General features: G+C 56.9%; 2 protein-coding genes across 2 annotated transcripts; one reads left to right on the top strand and one right to left on the bottom strand.

Moving 5' to 3' along the window:
* The first annotated feature begins 3,360 nt into the window (after nucleotides 1–3,360).
* Nucleotides 3,361–7,746, top strand: LOC141935001 (uncharacterized). Its single transcript, XM_074850875.1, is given in 5 exon segments — nucleotides 3,361–3,715; nucleotides 3,718–4,096; nucleotides 4,336–5,017; nucleotides 5,214–5,390; nucleotides 6,435–7,746. Coding segments are annotated over 5 exon segments (2,706 nt in total). The 3' UTR covers nucleotides 7,548–7,746.
* A 6,444-nt stretch (nucleotides 7,747–14,190) lies between these two features.
* On the bottom strand, nucleotides 14,191–21,703 carry LOC141934899 (uncharacterized). Its single transcript, XM_074850722.1, has 13 exons — nucleotides 21,590–21,703; nucleotides 20,440–20,542; nucleotides 19,822–20,235; nucleotides 19,234–19,295; nucleotides 18,629–18,782; nucleotides 18,119–18,375; nucleotides 17,637–17,722; nucleotides 16,930–17,226; nucleotides 16,421–16,544; nucleotides 15,863–15,991; nucleotides 15,411–15,550; nucleotides 14,998–15,123; nucleotides 14,191–14,457 (listed from the first exon to the last, which is right to left on the bottom strand). Coding segments are annotated over exons 3-13 (1,455 nt in total). The 5' UTR covers nucleotides 19,901–20,235; nucleotides 20,440–20,542; nucleotides 21,590–21,703; the 3' UTR covers nucleotides 14,191–14,456.
* Nucleotides 21,704–23,147: the final 1,444 nt, after the last annotated feature.

The raw sequence follows: 23,147 nt of genomic DNA, 5'->3' as shown, positions 1-23,147 counted from the left end.
ATCATCACATTGATGTTGTGTCGTTCCTGTTCCCGCACAGAGAAATAAGGACCCGGGCTAATGGTGACCCCGACAAATGGTGACCCCAACGTGCCAACGTGCTGATGTGCCAACGTGCCAACATGCCGACGTGACCTGCTATCAACATGAGTGATCTGCTACCGACGTGATCAGGAGAACTGTCCTTTTGGAGCCGATGTGATTTACTATCGACGTGATTTATGACGTGATAGAATCGTCGCTGATTCGGATAGAATCGTCTGAACAGAAGCCGGAGGAAGGCGGGGCTGTCGGCTGGCATTACTGGAGGTAAGCCAGGCTGCCCAAGAGAGGCAGGAGCGGATCCGCGCTAAGCCGGGAAAGTAGGGGCTTAGATACCGACAGCATGGGGCTCGCTGCATCAGCGACAGAAAAGGCTGCAGTTCGAAGTTTGATGCAGCTCGCAGAGGAGAGAGGTGGATCTCAAGGAAGGGGATTTAGCCACGCTGCTTCTCTAGTGTAAACGTAGGACATTAATCACTAATACTGATCAGTTGTATGATGAAGAAGTTTGGAAATCTGTTGGGACTGATTTGTGGGAATCGATTCAAGCAGGGAACAAGGAAGCGAGAAAATTAGCACCTACTTATCGAAGCGTGCGAGTGATATTGGAAGCAATGAAAGGTCGGGCTTGTGTTGCTGCTGCCGCTGCTCACGCAATTGCTGCCGCTGAGTGGAAGGAGAGTGACAAGGAGGAGAAAGAGAAGGAGGAAAAGAACTTGTTATTTGATGGTGTGCCTGCGTCCTCTAAAGTTGTGTGTCCTGTGTCAGAAAGGGAATTTTGGGCAAGTCCTAGGATTGAGATAGAACCCTGGGTGCCGCCAACAATGCCCTCTGCCCCACCTTTGCCTGGTTCATCTCCTCCTGATACTTTGTCGAATTCCATAGACCCAGTTAAAGTGCCGCTCCCTACGGATGTGGATGATGAGTCGTCTCGGGCAATCTATCCTAAACCTCATTCTGAACGCCTTGCTAGTCTGTTAAAAGAACAAGAGAAAGCAATGTCTGACCTTTTGGATGAAATGCAACGGCTAGATCGTGGGTCAGCCAAACAAGCTATTCGTGAGGCGTATAGAAAGGCTCATGAAGCCATAAGGGATGGTTTGAAAGCAGTCGAAGAGAGCATCTGTGGGCTAGAAGCTAGGGGTGTGCCCGGTGGGCAAAATAATTCTGAGAGACCCCCACAAGAGACTCAGATTACTGAGGAGAAATTGAGAGAGAAGGAAAAAAGAGCCAGAGCTTGGGTAATGCAGTTGTTAGAGGATGGAGAGATGACTCCAGAAGAGGCGGATAATTATCTGAGAGGTAAATTTGGAAATGGGCTTACATCAAAGGAACGGCGAGCATACGCAAAGTATAAAGAGTTAGAGAAGGGAGGAGGGGAAGTTAGTTCAAGGACTCCATTAAAATGGGTTGCTGGATGGCTGCAGGGTAAAGACGAAAGAAAAGGACATGAAAACAATGCCGCTTCTTCGGCATCCAGTCCTCCTGTGCCTGATCCGCCCTCCCCCCAGCACCCTAATTATACTGTCGGGCAGAGATGGAAGGGGGTGATTGAACATGCAGTCATAGAAGGGCAGATGCTGCCACCTAGTGTCACTGCAATGCCAGTTGTCGTGCAAGGGAACCAGCGGGTGTGGCATCCATTTGACTGCAAGACTGTGAATCAGTTACAAAGAAGAGTCATGGACTTTGGGTATGATAATAAACAAGTTATGACCGTGATACAATCTTTTTTTCGCAATCAAGATTTAGTGCCAACTGATATCAGAGCACTTTTGGAGATTATTCTTCCCCCTACTGCTTTTATGATGTTTAAAGATAGATGGCAGGAAAAATGTGAGATTTCAATGGTAAACAACCTCCATCAGTTGGATGGACATGATCCTTTAAGATTTGTTACACTTGATCAACTTATGGGGACAGGACAGTATTGTAATGGAGCAGCACAGGCAGCCTTGCACCCTCGTATAACACAACACTCTCAGGCACTGGCCTTAGAGGCGCTTCAAGAGCTGCCTCAAATTGGAAAACCGAGACTGCCTTATCATCAAGTGAAGCAAAAGCCAGATGAGCCATATATGTAATTTATTGATCGATTGAAAGAGGCACTGGATACTGCACCTAATCTTACACCTGATGCTAAAACAGCAGTGGGGAAAGATCTGGCATATCAAAGTGCAAATCAAAGATGCCAACAAGTGATTGCCAGTCTCCCACGAGGTGCTAGCCTGACACAGATGGTTGAGGCATATTCACGATTGCCACCGTTATTGGAGGAGCAAGAAAAGGCTACTATCCACGCAAGAGCCCTTGCTGCAGCTTTAAGACCTGTTACAAGTCAGGGAAAAGGAGATCCTGGACATAAAAATGCTAGCAAAAAGGAAGGATGTTTTTCATGTGGTAAACCTGATCATTTTAAGCGACAATGTCCTCACGCAAAGAAAGCTACCATAACAGCGCCATGTGCCGGTACCTGTAACTGATGTGATAAATTTGGGCATAAGGCCAGCGAGTGTCAATCAAAATGCAAGAAAGACGGGAGCCCCTTGCTGGGAAACTCCTCGCAGAGCGCCTTTCCGGGGGGCGCCAAGACACTCAAATTCCCCCAAGTGGCGGCTGCCTTGACGAGCTCTCAGCAGCCACCCGAGGAAGTGCAGGCCTCGATTTGGCTGTGGGAGTTGACATCACAATAGTAGATGATTCAGTGCATGTAGTTCCTTCCGCAGTTACAGGACCGTTAGGACATGGACTTAGTGCATTATTGATAGGGCGATCCTCGGCATCGAAGCAAGGAATTATGATTATTCCTGGATTAATTGATTCTGATTATACTGGACAAATTGGGATAATGGTGAGAACTCTAAACCCTCCAGCCACATTGCATAAAGGTGATCGTATTGCTCAATTTATTCCGTTTCGAGCACATGTTATTAAGAGTCAAGATCGTGAAAGAGGCGATCAAGGATTTGGGTCTACTGGACCAGTGACTGTTGCCTTTTCACAATTGATCACCAACAATAAGCCTATGAGAACAGTCACAATACTTGGGAATGATGGAGTTAAGATCTGCTCTGAACAAGTCATGCTTGACACCGGAGCTGATGTCACCATTACACCATATGCTGCATGGACACCTTCTTGGCCTTTGACTATGGCATCCAACATGGTTGTAGGAATTGGAGGAGCATCCCCTACACAGCAAAGTGCACATTTTGTTACCATTATAGATGACAAAGAAGGTCTCAGAGCACAAGTGAAACCATGTGTACTGCATACGACACTCTGGTTATTAGGGCGAGATGTCTTGTCTCAGTGGGGATGGGTATTACAAACGCCTTTCTAGGGGCGGCCATTGTAGTGAGCGACTCCCATCCTGTTTTAAAACTGAGCTGGTTAACTGATACTCCTGTATGGGTGGAGCAATGGCCGCTACCAACTGAGAAGCTCGCTCATTTAAGGGATCTCGTGCAAGAACAATTGAATGCTGGACACCTTGTCCCTTCTACCAGTCCGTGGAATACACCTGTGTTTACCATCAAAAAGAAGTCTGGAAAATGGAGACTGTTACAAGATCTGCGAGCGGTTAATGCAGTTCTGCAGGACATGGGAGCACTTCAGCCAGGATTACCCAATCCATCCATGCTCCCTCAGGGCTGGGACATTATGGTTATTGATTTGATTGTTTTTTTACAATACCTTTACATCCGGAGGATTATGAAAAATTTGACCTCTCTGTCTCTTCTACAAATAGAGCAAAACCTTCTGAGAGATATCATTGGGTAGTGTTACCACAGGGCATGAAAAATTCTCCCACAATATGTCAATGGTATGTGGATTTAGATCTACGACCCCTTCGAGAACATCATATCAACTGTATTTTGTATCACTACATGGATGATTTGTTGCTTTGCCAAAAAACACCCATTTCTGAAGAATTGATTCAAGAACTGATAGAAGGTCTAAATATAATGGGACTCGTTGTGGCCCCTGAAAAGGTGCAACGGACTGAGCCATGGAAATACCTAGGGATGACTTTATCTGAATCTACTGTTAGGTCACAGAAGCTATCAATAGTACAGAAAGTAAAAACATTAAATGATCTACAGAAATTGGTGGGAGATATTCAGTGGATCAGCAGTATTTGTGGCATTACTAACACAGCTGTGTAGAAAATCAGGGCTCCAAAACAGAGCCAATTAACTTCCAGAACTGCTTCTTTTCAGCTCATCAGTGAAAATCCCCCTGCAAAGAGCCTGGGGCACCTTATTCCATCTTCCCATTCCGGTGATTCAGGGAGTTCCAGAGATGGACTCTCCCGGTGGATCCCACCTCGCCTAAGAGCCAACACACGCACACGGCAGTGAGGAAGTTCACCAAGCTGGGACGGTTCTGGATCAGATCCCGTCTATCGTGCCAGCCGTGGGAGTGGGTTAGGGTCTGGGTGCCAGCAAAGGGCACAGGTGACAGTGAGGGTCTCAGCTCCAGCCGCTGGGACAGGACCAGTAGGTGTGTCCCGGGTGCAGCTACTGGAGGAACTGGGGTGAGTAAAGCGAGCAAGTTGCGGCAGCAGCAGGCGAAGCAGGACTGCAGGTCACAGCCCGTGGGCCTGGTGCTGCCTCTGGGGAGCCAAAGCGATCGCATCTCCCCCAGACGCCAGGAGAAGTGCGGGGATGTCACGTTTAACCGACTCCAAGGGGGGCGGCTGGTGAGCAGGAGGCCCCAGGAAAGCAGCACCGCGGCGGCAGCACCGGCGGGACAGAACACGGCGCGCTGGCGGCGGCAGCCCCGGGACCCGCCCCGGTACCCGCCAGGTCCCGGTGTCCGCTGCCGCCGCCCAGAGGGACGCCCGGCCCCGCTCCCCGCCTGCCCGCGGGCGGGAAACCCGCCCTCCAGGCCGGGCGGCCTCAGGCCCGCCGCCCCCCCGCCCCGGGCGGCGCGCTCGGACCTGCCCCCGCCGCGGCTCCCGCCGGCCCCGGCACGCCCCGGGCGGCAGAACGGGCGCGGCTCCCGCCGCCCCGGCAGAGCCGCGCCGCGCCGCGCCGCGCCGCGCCGGGCACGGCCCCTCCGCGGCCTCCTCCGCTCGGCAGCGCCCGCGGCCCCCGGCCAGGCCCAGCCGCCGCCGCCGCCGGAAGTGACGCTGCAACGGGGCGCCCGCGCGCCGCTCCCGGCAGGCAGCGGGGGGCAGCGGCTGCCATGGCAACGGCTCCCGCGGCGTCGGTCCCGCGGCAACGCCGCCGCCGCCGCCGCCCGCTCGGGAGGAGCCGCAGGACACTCCCGGCTCCGGACGCTGCCGGGCGCGCCGCGGGCTGGAGGCGGCCGCGGCCCCGGCCCCGGCCCGGACGGGAGCGGTGAGCTGGGGGCGGGGAGCGGCGCCGGAGCCCTCCGGGTGGGCCGGCGGCCCGGGACGGGGCGGGCGGGAGGCGCGGGGGAGGGCGCTGGGCGGGGCGGCGTCCCGCGGCGGGCGGGCGCTGTCGCCCCGGGGAGGCGGGAGCCCCTTTCCCCCCCTCCCCGTGTCCGTGCGGGTGTGCCCCGGGGTGTGCGCGACCGTCCCTGTCCGTGTGTCTCGCTGCCCCGCACGGCAGACTCGGTGCCCGGTGTCCGGCGGGCGGGTACGACGCGCTCCCGAGCTGGCTGCGGGTCTGGGAGCAGCGCGGGGACTGATCTCCGCTGCGGAATGCCTTAAGGGAATGGGGATCCCCGAAATAACTGCAAAATAGGCGGATTTCTGGCCAATCGTGCTCGACAGCCTGACTAGATCCACAGGTGGCGTGTACCCGAGGCTGGGGGTGGGAAGGACCCCCGGCTGCTTCTGCTTCACTCCTGAAAACAAAGACTCGTTTGGGCTGGAAAACATCCCTGGGGGTGGCTCAGCCCAAGGAGCCGTATGTGGTCCAGCACGAGTGCCCGGCAGAGGCTCGTGCGGCTGCTCGTGGGCAGGGGGCAGGAGCAGGACAGGGCCAGCACAGCTTGGAGAGTTTAGTTCCAGCGCAATTACTTGGTTTGACTTTTGTCAAAATATGCTCTCGTCTTTTTCCTATCTAAACCCTGGTCTCCCTTGGAAGTGTGTTTCAAAGGACACCGTGTTAATCATAAACTCACTGCATCCAAGCAGTTGTTTATGAGTGGGGTGGCAGACAGAGCCCTGCCTGTGCCCTTCACACACACCGGCATTAGTCACGCTCTGTTCAAAACTTGAACCCTGAAGAGCCAGATCTCACCGTGAGGAGAAGCCAAGCCGAGCGGTCAGGTCGTGCTGCGTCTCTGTTCGGTTCTCTCGGTGCCCACACAGGGTTCTGCAGCCTTGAAGGTGACTGTTAGAGGTTCCTGTGTCTAAACTGTAACATTTTTGTCTCTCTGAGATAGCGATGATCTTTGGTGTCTTTCTCTCGTAGAACATGGCTTCAGCAGATAAGGAGTTTTCAGAAGATGGCAATTTTTCGCCAAAAGGTGGCACCAGCAAGCTGCCAGCAGATGCATCTCCCGACTCGAGATGCCCCATCTGCTTGGACAGATGTGACAATGTCGCCTATCTAGATCGCTGCTTGCACAGGTTCTGTTTCAGCTGTGTGCAGGAGTGGTCAGACAGCAAAGCAGAATGCCCCCTCTGCAAGCGACCCTTTCTTTCCATTTTCCATACGATTCGTGCTGACGATGCCTTTGAAGAGTATATACCCAGCCCGTCAGAAAACAGCTCTGCCTTAGCGGGGGAACGCCGCGCTGGCAGTTCACCTTCCCCAAGGACGCTGTCACCAGATAACGGGGTACTGTTTGACGGGCTGTCTGACCAACCCGTGCGGGAGAGGGTCGGAGAGATCCAGCTTATGCTAAGGACTCTGGCCTGGATGAGGCAGGCGAGCGCAGAGGGCACCTCTCTGCCGCGGATTCCGGAGGAGGACATGATCAGCTTCCGCAGAGCTCTGTACCGCAGCGCTGGGCGGATTCGTAGCATTCAGGGCGGTGGCCGCTATCGAGACGTTTCAGCAGAGTTTTTCCACCGCAACCCTGCTTGCCTTCACAGGTTGGCTCCTTGGTTGAAGCGAGAACTTACAGTCCAGCTCGGTGCCCGAGGATCGTTGGCAAACGTTGTGCAGCGCGTTATCGTGAGTAACGTGACCAGGTATGATCTGGACAGTCAGGCCTTTGCTGACGAGCTAAAGCCGTTGTTGCTGAATCGCACTGAACGCTTCTTACATGAATTCATCGCGTTTGCCCGGTGTCCTTTTAACTTAGAAGCATACGATCTACACGCCAATTATGACTGTCCTGCACCATCATACGCTGAAGGAAACCACTCAGACTTACCAATTCTTACATCCCCAGATATGGCGTATGGGCTCCACACAGAGACTTGGATAGATTGGATCGGTGGCCAACGTCAACGGGATGGGCTTCAACAAGGGCAAGTGCCAGGTCCTGCACTTGGGCCACAACAACCCCCTGCATGGCTACAGGCTCGGGGAGGTGTGGCTGGAGCTGTCTGGAAGAGAAGGATCTGGGGGTTCTAATTGACAAGTGTAGGGAATGGCACTCGGAAGATCTTGCAATGTACGGAAAGAGTAGTTACAACCTCCCCTCCTTTCCTTTGTTACTAAATAAGGTAATGGGTAGGCCTGTAATGCCGAGGGCACACCCACGGAGGAGGTGCTTGGCGAGCGTATATATGCAAGTTGGGCAGTTCAATAAACGGACATTTTGTATCCACCACGTTGGTGTCTGTACTGATGTCCCTGAGAAGGTCTTAACCCCCTGCGGTATCTGGCCCTGCGACCTGAGCGCCACCAACAGGTGGATAGGCAGGCTTAAAGATGCAGAGCCGGCTACAATAAGTGGTGACCCCGACGTGATCTACAGTTACCGTCGTCGGTGCCCAGCAGGGGGTGAAGGAGCTCCACGCAGCACGGGAGACCCCCCCGGCGCGCCATGGGTGCCATAATTCAGGTACTGAAAAGATGGGGCGAGCAACATAAGACTTCTATGAAGTCAAAGACACTGAAAGCTATGCTACAAAAACTGATAGGGCTCGGCGTGTTGCCGGAGCCAATAGACTGCATGAAGCCGGAGCTCTGGCCACAGATAGAGGCGGTGCTGACGGAGCAGGCGAAGCTGGGAAGGCCAGAGCACTTAGTGGCTTGGGGGAAGGCAAACGCGATGATGATAGCTACCCAGGAGGAGCAACAGGCGTGGCGGGATGCGAAGAAGGGTCTGCGGGGTCTCGCGGAGGAGACCACCCAAACGGAGGAGCTCACGGCGAGCTCCGACGATGAGGAGGGGGAAGACATAGTAGGGAACTAGAGGCGTGGCCCATAGAAGGCAAGCCATCGGGGGGAGAGGGGGGCGGAGAACAGGGGAAGAAGGGTGCGATCCCGTCTGCGCCCCCGGCACCCCCCCGTGTACCCTTGGGAGGAGATGCGGAGGGTGGAAACCGAGTGTGTAAACAAGAATCAGCAGAAAAGGGGCGCGCGAACATGCAGCGTTCGGGGGTGGATATGGGGGCGGTCCGGCAGCCACAAGAGCAGGGGCAAGTCGCCCAAGGGCCGGGCCAAGGAGGGCAACCTGGGCAGGACCCGCTCCTTGATTGGTTGCCGGGCGCTCCTCAAACCCCCGTGCGTGCCCGCCATGGAGTGCAGTGGGGCCGGCAGAGCCTCGCCATATAAGGGAACTGAGCGACCCGTTCGCTCATTGGCGGGAGCCAAGGACCCGGATAGGGTCGGATGGCGAATCGGAGAGCGACGAAGCAGAACATGACCAAAAATGGAAGCATGAGAGAGGTTGGGGGGCGCGGCCCAACCAGCGGGAGGTCCACCCACCGTTAGAGCCGCCCGCGGAGGGAATGAAAGGGCTGACAACGAACTCGCTAGGGCGGTGCAGGAACTATCCGCTGCAGTTAGAGAGAACAGGCGGCTGGTGGGGGGGGGCTTGGCGCCATCCCCTGTGCCGAGGACACCCACAGATTGGCAACTCATAGCCAAGGAGTGCATTATGTCGGCGGTGAAGCTTGAGCCTGCAGCAATACATGCCTACCCAGTCAGGGTTACCCCCACAGGGCAGCAGGAGTGGTATCCGCTTGACATGAAGGCAGTGCAAACCCTATTTAAGGCAGTTGCTGAACACGGCTTAGGACACCCAGGAACAACTTTGCTATTAGAAACCGTTTTGGCATTGCCACTGACCCCCTCTGACATGCGACAGCTGGCGAAAGCGGTGTTAAAACCGGCAATGTATTTGCTGTGGAAGGAGGCATGGGGAAGCCGAGTTACTGCTGTAGTCCATGCGGCCACCGATCAACAGCACCCCTTACATGGGCCTACCCATGACCGCCTATTAGGGCGGGGCGCTTTTGCAACGATGCCGGCTCAGTTACAACTGCGGCCCAGAGAATTCACGGCCGCTACGGAAGCTGGCAAACAGACCTCACAGGACGTTTACGCAACATGGCTCTGTTACACTTTGGAAAGGAACCTGATATGATCCTCATCCCCTGGAAGCAGCAGATGTGGGAAAATATGGTTGCTCGTTCTGAAGACTTACAATGTGCCATCTTTGACTTTCCGGGCTCCATAACAACAGGAAAAGGCCTACAGTGGATTACTCACCTGAAAACGCTCCAGTTACAACTTACCCTACCTCTATCAATGCGCCCGCTTCAGGGCACAACATATTTTACAGACACCTCGTCGCCATCTCAGACAGCCGCAGTTGTGTGGAAGACTGAGGGACGCTGGGAAAAGAGGATGTGAACCCAGACCGACAAATCTGTACAGTGGCTGGAGGCCAAAGCGGTACAAATGGCACTCCAACAGCAGCCAGAAAATCCTATTAATGTTGTTACGGACTCTTTGTATGTCTATAAGCTCGTGCACAAAATGACAACAGTAGGGTTCGTGCAAACGGAAGCCTCGACTCTACTTTATGAGGCTCTACAACAACGCACAGGACAGGCCTTTATTACCCAGTCACCAATCCCTACCGGGTCCAATTATAGAAGGCAACCATCAGGCGGATCAGGCGGCACAGGGTGTGTGGTCAAGAGACGCCGCAAAGAACCTACACGCCTTCCTACACCTTGGAGCGAAAGCCCTAGCAAAAACATGCCAGACTCCCCTGTCACAAGCAAAGAATATAGTGGCACTTTGCCCCTATTGCCAAAAAGGCCCACTGTGGGAGGCAGGCGTCAACCCGCGAGGCCTCTCCTCTAACCAGATTTGGCAAACCGACATAACGGAATGTGACTTGTTAAAGCCAAATAAATACCTTATAGTAACTATCGACACCTTTAGTTCCACAATACTAGCCACGATGAGTCGTAAACAGACAGCCAGACACGTCATTGTTCATTGGGAGGGCGTTATTGCATTATTAGGAAAACCACAGGAAATCAAGACAGACAATGGCCCTTGCTTCATTGCTAAGCGCACACAAAAGAATGGTGCGCGTTATGGGACATCAAGTTAGTGCACGGCCTCCCTTACAATAGTCAAGGTCAAGCCATAGTGGAGCGTGCACATCGCACCCTAAAAACGAAACTCCAACAGCTTGGGGAGGGGGAAGGCCACGCAGGAACAATACCTGTAGACCGCCAACAAGCTCTCCTGTCACGCGCCCTGTATACTCTAAATCATTTCGTTAGGGGTGAGGAATCCACACCTCCCCTGTGGAAACACTTTGTGCCAACGCAGGAGACGAAAAACTATCCCTTAGTCCAAATCAGGGAACCAGGCTCGATAACTTGGGAGACGGGGTGGTCGCTGAGAGTACTTGGGCGTGGGTACGCGGCAGTGGAAAAGGATGGTATAATTAAGTGGGTACCTGCACGGTGTGTAAAACCTGATCTAACATGAGATGGAGCTTTGTTTTACAGCATTGGTGGTGAATCACCCTCCTTGGCTGTGCATTGCTGAGTCACGCAGGACACTGGAGGGAGTGGGCGCGAGCACGTCACCGCAAAGACGTCTGCATTCCCTTAGATACGGGAGCGGAATCCTGCTATGTCTTCATCACAGCCGCCTTTCATAACGGGTCTAGAGAGCCAGTGCCCATATCTGAATCTAAGTATGGAACCGAACTCATGCATAAGGATGTACGAGAGCGCTTCCAAAAAACGCAGTATGTCTTAGAGACCATTAACATGCTGGTTGACATAACTGCGCAGGGAGGCTGTAAAAGTGTGATGTTTAGAAACGTAACCTTTTGTTGCATACAAGACAAAGACTATGATAAAATTGGGAGAGAAAATGTACTAATTACGCAGCTGTTGGAGAACATCAAGAAAACAGCTACCTTTACGAAACCGGAATGGTTTGGGCAGCTTGACAAGGTGTGGGCTTGGTTCACTGGTTGGTTTACTTGGGATTGGCTCATTTGGGGAGTCATTGGGGTATGTAGCGTACTCCTTGTTATTTGCATTGCTTTTACCTGTATTAGCGCTATGGTTCGTAAGTTGTTTAAGAAGGTTAACGTTTTATTAACAAGATAATGTTATAAAGCTTGGGGGGGGGAAGTGTAGGGAATGGCACTCGGAAGATCTCGCGATGTACGGAAAGAGTAGTTACAACCTCCCCTCCTTTCCTTTGTTACTAAATAAGGTAATGGGTAGGCCTGTAATGCCGAGGGCACACCCACGGAGGAGGTGCTTGGCGAGCATATATATGCAAGTTGCGCAGTTCAATAAACGGACATTTTGTATCCACCACGTTGGTGTCTGTACTGATGTCCCCGAGAAGGTCTTAACCCCCTGTGGTATCTGGCCCTGCGACCTGAGCGCCACCAACAGGTGGATAGGCAGGCTTAAAGATGCAGAGCCGGCTACAATAGACAAGCAGCTGACCATGAGCCAGCAGTGTGCCCAGGGGGCCAAGAAAGCCAACGGCATCCTGGCTTGTGTTAGAAATAGTGTGACCAGCAGAAGCAGGGAGGTGATAGTCCCCCTGTGCTCTGCACTGGTGAGGCCACACCTGGAGCGTTGTGTCCAGTTTTGGGCACCTCAATACGAGAGAGATCTCGAGGTGCTGGAGCGAGGGCAGAGGAGGGCAACGAGGCTGGGGAAGGGCCTGGAGAATAAATCCTGTGAGGAGAGATTGAAGGAGCTGGGGCTGTTCAGTGTGAGGAGTAGAAGAATGTGTCAAAGTTATATGAAGTAAGCAAGCAAATTTATCAGGGCCTGCTTGCTGTGCTCACTGGGTGCTTTGGGCGCTGAGCATCCCTGTCCCCTCTGTCCCCGGGGTCCCAGAGCTGCCCCCACCGCGTCCCTGGGAGCAGGGCGGAGCAGGGACCGGGGCTGCAGGGGAGCTCGGGGGGGGGGGGGGGGGGGCGGTGACACCCCCTGCCCCACGCCTCGGGGCTGGGGACATCCCTTGTGTGAGAGGGGATGCCTGGGGCAGGGGGGTGCCTGGGGCAGGGGGTTGCACTCGTCCTCCTGCAGGATCTGTGTCCCTGCACAGAAGCTGCTTTTTTGGGGAGGATCTGGGGAGGGGGTTACTGATGGAGCTCAGTGTGTGGGGGCTCTTGTGCTGGGCGAGAGGCACCTGGAGGCTGCAGCACTTTCCATGTCGGGGGCTGGGAGCTGGAGCCCCTTCTCCCCGCCAGCGGAGCCGGGCAGGGAGCAAGCTTTGCTCCCGGAGAGAGAAAGTGCCGGCCTGTCTCCCTTTCTTCCCCGGGGCTGCGCTGTGAGTGCACGCGGGCTGTGGGTGAAACGTGGAGGGGACGGGGGCTGCCTGCCTCGTGCCGCTGGCCTTGCCCGCCTTGGTTTGCACAGGGCCTTTGGGCTGTTTTGGCCTGGAATCTCTTTTGCACGGTGTGTACCTGAGGGCTTAGCTTCTTCTTGCTCTGTCTATACAATGCTGTGGAGGCTGAGGATGAAAAGTGCAGCAGGTGGCCTAGCTGGGAGGGACTGCAAAGCCAACTCCCCCTCCCTGTCCTTTCCCTGCATTTGAACTCCGTAGGTGATTTTCTGAGCAGCAGTTCCTGCGTACATCCAGGGAAAGCAGTGGTGGGCTTGGCAGGGCTAGGTCTACAGCTGCACTCGATGATCTTAAAGGTCTTTTCCAACCTAAATGGTTCTATGAAATGTGGTCCAGATGCCAGAAAAAGAGTAAATAAGGAGTTGCAAAGTTGCCGAGCCAGGATGAGAGAGGTCAGATGCTGGGAAAGGGAAAATAGTACTGTAAATACTTAAGGCAGGAGCCACAGCTGTAAATGAGAGTATGTGGAGCTGGGGACTCTCCAGCAGACCCTTGGAAGGGACCCTTGGTTCCTCTCAGTGTCAGCTGACAGCTGAAGTTCATTAAATAACAGGAAGGTGTAACACTGGGCTCCTATTCATTCTCTCAGCTATGGTAGAGCTTCTGTCATTAATTGCAGGATGACAGTACCAAAGTGATAAAATCCAGAGGGACTGGAATATAAAGGTGACGGGTGAGGCTTCCTGGGTAGCGAGACTTGATTTAGAAAGCACTCAGCCACTTAGCAGTGGGCTGGAGGGGCAAGAGATTAGTCCTGGAAATTCTCCTCCTCCTTTCCTGGCTCCCTTGAGATGCAACATCTAGAAGATCTTGAGGGGTCTTCATCTAGATGAGAAAATAGAGTGAAATAACCATCTCACAATGTCCACCTGGTGTAATGGTGGCGAGTAAGCTGACCTTACGTTGGTAATGACGCCGTTTATGTGATAATTATAGCTAAGCAGGTGGGTGATTCCTGGGCAAGAAATGTGACCTTTCTACTTAAGCCTGAACAGGGCAAGATGATATAACTGAACAAAATGGTTCAATAGAACCCTGAGTCTCATCCCAGCCCAACACCAGCAGCCGTCCCTCGCCCCTGGACAGCCAGACCGTCCACCCCGGCACCCCGAGAGCTGGGCCCGACACCAGCAGCCATCGCCTGTGCTGGAAACCTGTCCCGCCTGCCACAGAGCCCCAGGGGCCTGGCCCTCGCCAGCCCGGACAAGCGCCCGGCCCGCCCGCCTCCAGCCCGGCCTCCACGCCCAGCCAGCACAGGCAGCCAGCTGCTGTGGCACCAGCCCAGCACCCTCCAGCCCCCCGAATAATGGAATCCACAGCCCCGGCCCCGAGCCCATTGCCCCAGCCCTCCTGCAAGGGCCGGAGGCAGCCCCGCCAGGGCTCGGGTTGGGAGAGACGACACACTCCCGACTGACAGCTCCATGGGCCGACCGTTTATTTCAGAAGAACTGCACAGCAATAAACACAGCTGAGAGGCACAAAAGAGTCTGAAGGCAAGCAGAGAGAGGTCCCCGTGGAGTGGAGTCCTTGGAGACTGATGCCTTTGGGGGACGATTCTCGCTCAGGACAGGCCAGGAAACCAGATGAAACTCTGGAGTGGGAAGACTCCAGCAGCCCCTCTGCTAACAGCCACGCCTGGAGCCTGCTGACACTTCCCTGTCCGCTGCCGTACCAGCATCTAGTGCGGGGAGGAAGAAAGAGAAGTGTGAGATGTTACGGGCAGGGAGAAGGCAGAGAAGTCCCGCAGGCTGAGCTCCAGCCACCCGGGATGGGATCTGCGTGCGATGGAGCCTCAAGGCGTCTGTGAGCTGGGAGAGGCCCCTTGTGCCCAAGCCCCTGAGCAGGTCCCAGGGGCAGCTGCTCAGCCAAGGGCAGCCAAGACCTTGGGTGTCCCGTGCAGGTGTCCCGCCTCGGGGCAAGGTGTCTTGGGGCAGGACTGTGCCAGGGAAGGACACGCTCTCTGGTTTGGAAAGGGGAGAGCCAGCCATCAGAGGGATCCCTCTGTCTGCAGCCAGGACTTTTACATGCCACATGGAAAGCCTCTTCTGGGTGCCCAGGCAGTCCCCCTTGGGTTGGTCCAGCCCAAAGCCAGCCTCCAGATGCTGCTGCTGCCTCATGAGGGGTGTCAGAGAAATCCCCTCTTTCCCCCAGGGCTGCCCTCAGTGGAGGGATGGGCCTTGCAGCCAGGGGAAGCACAGCCCTTTTTGGAGACAGTTACCAGGGGAGCTGCCTCTGCTGCTCTTGACGCCGCCTGTTGTTCTCAGTGACCTGCTTGAATATGTCCCTCCGTTGGTGATACGGCTCCAGCCTTCTGAGGACCTGGACCGCTCGTGGGGAAAGGTGGCTGCAACAACAGGGAACAACAGCCCTCAGCCTCTGCCAGAGACCCCCTCTGCCTCTCCCCTCGTCCAGCCCCTGCACCCCCCAGTCCCGCGTGTACCCACCCTTTCACCCTGGGGTGAGTTTTGGGCCTTGGCCCGGAGGGGGGTAAGCCAGGTCACGGCCATGTCAGGAGACATCAGAGGGTCTCCTGTGGAACCCCAGGACGCAGGGATGGAGGACCTGGCCGTCTCTGCGGGGTCACGGCTGCTCGACTGCCCCAGGCTGTGTCCAGAGCTGGTGCACACTTACTCAGTCTGGAGTCTTCCCAGCTGGGCGGCTGCTGCTGTCATCTGCTCTGCTGGGAGAGGGTTTTCAGCCTGTCTCCACCTCTTGTTGGCCTCCTTTCTCCTGGGCTGGGCTGGAGGGTGAGGAGTCCAAGAGCCAAGTGCCTGCCAAGGAGGAGACAGTCTCAGCAAACAGATGGGAAACAGAGGTGCTGCTTCCCAGAAGACTCTTGAAAGGGGCCTGCAGCAGGACCTGGAGTCAGGAGACTCAGCACCGCGTGCCTGCCATCATGGCTGACGGCTGCTCCTGCCCCTTGGATCCTGCTGCCAATCTCTCCCACACAGGGATGAGCAGGCAGAGCCCTGCCCTGCAGCTGGGTGTTAGTTCCTGCTCCCATCCCCTGGAGACCTGCTGCCCTGGGTGCCCCGACAGAGAGAGTCACTGCTGCTCTCCGCAGTGCCCACCACTGCCCATACCTGGGGTGGCTGTCGGTGCTCCCCTGCAGACCAGGCTTCCCTTGCCTCCCATTCTGCCTTTGCTTGCTCTCGCCACTCCTTCCACCAGTTCTGCCCTTTCTCCCACTCTGCAGACAGCTGCCGGACCTCCTGGAGGGGACAGAAATGCAGCAGCAGGCAGGATTAGTCTCAGCTCCTGGAGGGGCTTCCGTCGGGTCTGACCCGTGTTGCTGCCCCTTGCCTCAGCTTTGCCCTTGACATGCCAGGGGCCGTGGAGTCACGCCAGGCTCCTCAGCTCATGACAAACACAGCTGCGTGACCAAAGATCTCCGCTGCCAACACCCTAGAAAGGACTTGTACATTTTCCATAGCCCCTGGCCAGAGCAAAGTGTTTCATGACAACCCAGGGGGCAATAACAGGCGGGGAGGGTGTGCAGCACCTTCCTTTTTGTGAAGAAGACCTGAAGGAGGTGACAGACAGGTTCCAAGGAACGCAAGGGATCCTTTCAGGAGGACTCTCTGCACAAAGAGGCTTCTGCCAAGTCTCAAACAGCACGGTAGTCACGGCAAGGCACGTACCTGCAGTGCTCTCCTGCAGCCTTCGGATGCCGGGAGCGCAGCGGTGGACCTGTCTGGAGAAGCTGGCCCCTGCCGGCCTGTCTCCTTTGTCCTGGGGGAGCTGCCTGGGCATGGGGGGAGCACACTGCAAAGAGACACCGGGAGGAGTAGGCATGAGCGTGGGGAGGTTGGTCTCCCATTTTCACTGGGCATCAAAGCTCCCCAGGCTGGCAGAAGCAGCGGGAGAGGTGGGGCCATTTCCCAGGGCAGGGGGGAGCCTTTCCTGAGCCCCATTAGATGGGTGGGAGAGGAGTGCCCCTCCGCTCTGTTGTAAGGACAAGGGAGCTAGAGTGCACAAACATCCCCTGCCTTCCTCACTGAGGGGCCTGCGATGGGGCAGACAAGCTCTGAAAAACCGTGGGACATGTGCCAGGGACCCTCCCGAGTCCCTGGAGCCAGAGTGTCCCAAGGGGATGTCTCTCCTGCGTGAGTGCAGGGATCCCTTTCATCCCTTCCCACAAGGGTCTCACCTGGCAGAAGGCTTCTTGCCTGTGTCTTGCTGCCTGGTGCCTGGCCCCTGCGTTGGCAGCACAGGCAGGGGAAGTGCCACCCGTCTCTGCAGCAGCTTCCCAGGACACGCCTCTGCAGCTGGGAGGAAGCTCTCTGGAGCAGCCCCATGGGGAGGGCATTTCAACTGGGCTGTGGTCAGCCCTGGACAGCACGGACCCGTTCCCGTACTTCTTCTGGGCCTGTGCTTTTCTCCAGCCTTCTTGTGCCAGGTGGAGAAATCCTTGGCCGCTGCTCCGCCTGTAACAATGAACCGAAACCTGGAAAGCAAATGATGACACAGGCCTGAAGAAGGGTGACCGTTACCCCCTGCAGCTTCCCAGCACTAATGCTGACTGTCGTGCCAGGCATGGCATCCCTTTCCCGTGGTGGCCATGCACAGGTTCTGTTGGCAACCTCCCCCCAGCACCAGAAAGTGGAGCTTTAACCCTGTGCAGTTGGTTCTGTCTGATGTGGACGACGTCAGGCTGGGCATGAGAAACACTCGCCGTGCCCGATCACTCCGGGAGAACACAGGCCTCGCCCCAGCTCAGCACCAGCTAACCAGAAACCAGTCACTGCAGGGCTGATCCCTGACTTGGTGCTGAGCGTCGAGCCCCGACAACTCCGGAGCAGGAGCTGGGAAGCCGCGGGCTCAGTCTGCCGAGGGCTGCAGAGGAAACGCACTCACCTGGGGAACGCGTGGGCAGGAGCAGCCTCCATCCCCTGAGCAGTGGGTGCTCCCCTGGAGAGAGCCCCGCTCGGCATCCACAGCCTCTGCAAAGCCACACGGAGCTGTCAGAAGGTTTCCAAGGCAGTTTTTCTCTCGGCTCCCAGAGAAAGCAGAGCTGTCTCCCGCTCCAAAAGAGAGCCACTTTTCCAAACCTCTCTCCCAAATCCTCCCCCATGAACTTTAGCCCTTGCTCTGCTCTGGAGGAGCTGCACAGCAAACACTGACACTGCGCAATAACCCTGCGGGGCTCTTTGTTGGGCAAGGACCCAGAAACTCGGGAGAAACTTTCTGTGCTCATGGAGAGCTCAGTGGGGGTGAGCACAGGGACAGGCATTGGACTGGCCTGCCACGTCCAGGCTGGCCAGTGACAACTGGGTGGCTCACCCTTCACCAGGCTTCCCGAAGACGCTGAAGCAGCCCTCAAAACCTGAGCGACTTACAGTGTGAAGCAGCGCGATCTGGCTGGCCTCGCTCTCCAGCCCCGTGACGCAGTCGTAATAAAACCGCATGCACAGGACGTCATCTCTGCAGGACAGCACGCCAATGTCCTTGAAGGCGAAGGCCAGGCGCTGCCTGTTCCTCAGCTGGAAAGAGTACAGGAAGATGGTCTCTTGCACACAGTCCTGCACCACGTGCGGCGGGAAGGAGGTGGCTTGCGATAGCCACCCGTAGTTCAGCGTCTTGATCTCAATGTTGCCTGCGAGGAGGAGGAACATCGTCAGTGCCACAGCAGGCCAAATTTCCATGTCAGGTTCCTGACAAACTGCCAGAGCAAAGGTCATTTACAGAAACAGCTCGTGGGGAGTGCTTTGTTTTGGGGGAGCTCAAGGCACCCCCTGACCCTTGGAGGCAATTCTCGACTTCTCCCCTCCCTTTACAAAGAGCAGAGAGCACGCACCCCGCCCCCAGACATGGAGGGGGCAAGTGGAGGTTGGCCACTGCCTTCTCACCAGGGATAGCCACTGTGGGGAATGCGAGCTCCTGCAGACATATCGCGTCAATGTCCAGCTGGAAGACTGGTCTTCGAACCACATACACCTCTTCTTCGCCGCTGAATCGCTCTTGGACCACAGCGAAGGTCCCGAGTCCTGTGACCAGGACACCCTGCCCAGGAAAAAGACAAAAAGGCTGATGAGTGCAGACTTCAGAGATGGGAAAAGTGAAAGCTTTGGGAAGAGCCCACGTTCTCCATTTCTTGTCTTCCCCTCCTCAAGATATTTGCTAACATCCTTCGGCTAGAGAAGATCCCCGGCATTTCCAGCACAGGGAATAGCCCTTGGACTGATTCCCAGGGATTATCCTTGGCATGGACCCAGCATAATCCCATCTCTCTCTGCTTGGTCTCGTCGCTCTGATCACAGGAAAAGGGAAGCCCGCATCCTGTGTGCCAAATGCTTTCTCAGACTAGATCTGGACTTGCTTTCTCTCCTGGCTGACCAAGAAGCAGCTGTGGGCACACGGGGTTGTCTTGGTGTGCTGCCATGATGCTCAGGGAGGGATTGCTCGCCGGGGCCTGGGATCGGGAGAGAAAAGGGGGACCAAGACGCCAGCCCACCTTGTCCAGTTTCAGCTGTCCCAGGATGTATGCAGACACGGCATCCCAGATAGCCACAACCTCTGCAAAGCAAGGGAAGGAAAGAGGTGTCAGGCTCCAGGCCAGCCATCTCACAGCCTCTTGGCAAGGTCCTCGCCCAGGGGGTGCCAGATGCAGGTGTCCAAAACCAGCCCAGACAAACGCTGCCGTGGCTGCGGAGCTGGGCTGTGCCCCAATTTATGACTGCCAGCCTTACGCTGCTCCTGGGGCAGGGCTGAAGCAGAAATGGGGATGTGAGAAGGGCTGAGGAACCAGGGCTGTGGCCATCTAACGCAGCTGGAATGCAGGACCCCTTTTCATCCCAGAGCCAGAACCCCAAGAGGTACCAGCTCCCAGGGGAAGCTGGCCCTGGATGGCCCCCTTCACAAGGGGAACATGCCAACCGTGGGTCCTGGTTGCCACATGGTCCCCTGAGCCCGGTGGGACCCTCAGGCAGGGCTCTCGCAGCAGCCCCCAGCCCTGTCCAGCCACTCCCACAACCCAGCAGCCCCAGCTTTTGACAGTGGACAGCCCCACTGTCCTTTGGGAAGGAGCTCCTGAAAACCTTACCCTCGGGGGAGAGCTGCAGGAGCGTGGGGAACAAGCTGCACAGCTCAAAGCTGACAGCCACGGTGCAGCAACCCTCCATTGCACTTGTTGCTCGTCTGCAGCTCCGGTAAAAAGATGCTCTTCAGAGAGTGTCTCCTCTCTTCTCCGATGTGCCCCTGCTCCTCTTGCCTGTCAGTGAGGGTCCGCCAGTGCAGCCCTGCTGCCTCCCGACCCTGGTGCTGGCTCTGGAGCAGCTCCGAAGGGCAGCGCTGGGGAGCCCTTGAGCAGTGTCCAGCAGCGCCCAGGCCTTGCTGGGAAGTGCTGGCACGGCTGCGGCACCGGGGAGACATCCCCTGTGATGTGGGGCATCCCCCTGTGACATCAGTCCGCATCACTGGAAGGTGCATTTATGACATCAGCAGGGAGGCGGCACAGCTGGTGAGAGAGGAGAGAGATTTTACCTCTTGTCCTGGGAAAGCCATCCCCTTTCTCACCAGTCTTTTTCCAAAAATCCCGTCTGTCTCTGCTGCTGGAGCCAGTCCAGGCAGGGGGGTTTGGGGGTTGGCTGCGGTTGGGCAGTTACAAGAGATGGCATCGAAGGCCTGTGGGGAGCAAAAAAGGAAAAATTGCTTTGCTTACCTGCGAGAAAAAGAAGATCTTTTGCTTCCAACAGCGGACACGTGGACTTCAGGGGCTAAAATACTGCACATGCTTCTTGAAGAGCTGAAATCGGCTTCACTCCCTGGAAAGAAGGGAAGAGTAAAAACATGATGGAAATTAGAACTCAAAGACTGTTTGCAAAATCACAATGAATCATAAGCGTCCTTCCTTTGTCTGTCCCCCCGCTACAGAAGCCACGTTAGGACTCGGCTGGGAACATTTGTTGTGACGACCTGTTTTCTTTCTCACAGCCTCCTTTTCCAGAGGCAGGAACACTTCCCCAAAATTCAGTGACTGCCTCAAAAATGAAGATAGCCTTTCAGGCAATGGAGCAAGCAGCGAGACAAAGTGTAAGAAAAAGAAAAAAAAGGTGAGGAGTGCGAGTGTGGAGATCTACTGACACAACAGAGCCATTTAACTTCCAGAACTGCTTCTTTTCAGCTCATCAGTGAAAATCCCCCTGCAAAGAGCCTGGGGCACCTTCTTCCATCTTCCCATTCCGGTGATTCAGGGAGTTCCAGAGATGGACTCTCCCGGTGGATCCCACCTCGCCTAAGAGCCAACACACGCACACGGCAGTGAGGAAGTTCACCAAGCTGGGACGGTTCTGGATCAGATCCCGTCTATCGTGCCAGCCGTGGGAGTGGGTTAGGGTCTGGGTGCCAGCAAAGGGCACAGGTGACAGTGAGGGTCTCAGCTCCAGCCGCTGGGACAGGACCAGTAGGTGTGTCCCGGGTGCAGCTACTGGAGGAACTGGGGTGAGTAAAGCGAGCAAGTTGCGGCAGCAGCAGGCGAAGCAGGACTGCAGGTCACAGCCCGTGGGCCTGGTGCTGCCTCTGGGGAGCCAAAGCGATCGCATCTCCCCCAGACGCCAGGAGAAGTGCGGGGATGTCACGTTTAACCGACTCCAAGGGGGGCGGCTGGTGAGCAGGAGGCCCCAGGAAAGCAGCACCGCGGCGGCAGCACCGGCGGGACAGAACACGGCGCGCTGGCGGCGGCAGCCCCGGGACCCGCCCCGGTACCCGCCAGGTCCCGGTGTCCGCTGCCGCCGCCCAGAGGGACGCCCGGCCCCGCTCCCCGCCTGCCCGCGGGCGGGAAACCCGCCCTCCAGGCCGGGCGGCCTCAGGACCTGCCCCCGCCGCGGCTCCCGCCGGCCCCGGCACGCCCCGGGCGGCAGAACGGGCGCGGCTCCCGCCGCCCCGGCAGAGCCGCGCCGCGCCGCGCCGCGCCGCGCCGGGCACGGCCCCTCCGCGGCCTCCTCCGCTCGGCAGCGCCCGCGGCCCCCGGCCAGGCCCAGCCGCCGCCGCCGCCGCCGCCGGAAGTGACGCTGCAACGGGGCGCCCGCGCGCCGCTCCCGGCAGGCAGCGGGGGGCAGCGGCTGCCATGGCAACGGCTCCCGCGGCGTCGGTCCCGCGGCAACGCCGCCGCCGCCGCCGCCCGCTCGGGAGGAGCCGCAGGACACTCCCGGCTCCGGACGCTGCCGGGCGCGCCGCGGGCTGGAGGCGGCCGCGGCCCCGGCCCCGGCCCGGACGGGAGCGGTGAGCTGGGGGCGGGGAGCGGCGCCGGAGCCCTCCGGGTGGGCCGGCGGCCCGGGACGGGGCGGGCGGGAGGCGCGGGGGAGGGCGCTGGGCGGGGCGGCGTCCCGCGGCGGGCGGGCGCTGTCGCCCCGGGGAGGCGGGAGCCCCTTTCCCCCCCTCCCCGTGTCCGTGCGGGTGTGCCCCGGGGTGTGCGCGACCGTCCCTGTCCGTGTGTCTCGCTGCCCCGCACGGCAGACTCGGTGCCCGGTGTCCGGCGGGCGGGTACGACGCGCTCCCGAGCTGGCTGCGGGTCTGGGAGCAGCGCGGGGACTGATCTCCGCTGCGGAATGCCTTAAGGGAATGGGGATCCCCGAAATAACTGCAAAATAGGCGGATTTCTGGCCAATCGTGCTCGACAGCCTGACTAGATCCACAGGTGGCGTGTACCCGAGGCTGGGGGTGGGAAGGACCCCCGGCTGCTTCTGCTTCACTCCTGAAAACAAAGACTCGTTTGGGCTGGAAAACATCCCTGGGGGTGGCTCAGCCCAAGGAGCCGTATGTGGTCCAGCACGAGTGCCCGGCAGAGGCTCGTGCGGCTGCTCGTGGGCAGGGGGCAGGAGCAGGACAGGGCCAGCACAGCTTGGAGAGTTTAGTTCCAGCGCAATTACTTGGTTTGACTTTTGTCAAAATATGCTCTCGTCTTTTTCCTATCTAAACCCTGGTCTCCCTTGGAAGTGTGTTTCAAAGGACACCGTGTTAATCATAAACTCACTGCATCCAAGCAGTTGTTTATGAGTGGGGTGGCAGACAGAGCCCTGCCTGTGCCCTTCACACACACCGGCATTAGTCACGCTCTGTTCAAAACTTGAACCCTGAAGAGCCAGATCTCACCGTGAGGAGAAGCCAAGCCGAGCGGTCAGGTCGTGCTGCGTCTCTGTTCGGTTCTCTCGGTGCCCACACAGGGTTCTGCAGCCTTGAAGGTGACTGTTAGAGGTTCCTGTGTCTAAACTGTAACATTTTTGTCTCTCTGAGATAGCGATGATCTTTGGTGTCTTTCTCTCGTAGAACATGGCTTCAGCAGATAAGGAGTTTTCAGAAGATGGCAATTTTTCGCCAAAAGGTGGCACCAGCAAGCTGCCAGCAGATGCATCTCCCGACTCGAGATGCCCC

This window comes from Strix aluco, chromosome 26 (assembly GCF_031877795.1).
Source record: "Strix aluco isolate bStrAlu1 chromosome 26, bStrAlu1.hap1, whole genome shotgun sequence".
Classification (NCBI taxonomy): Eukaryota; Metazoa; Chordata; class Aves; order Strigiformes; family Strigidae; genus Strix; species Strix aluco.
Note: the sequence above shows the minus strand (reverse complement) of the source record. Positions and strands in the feature narration are given on the sequence as shown.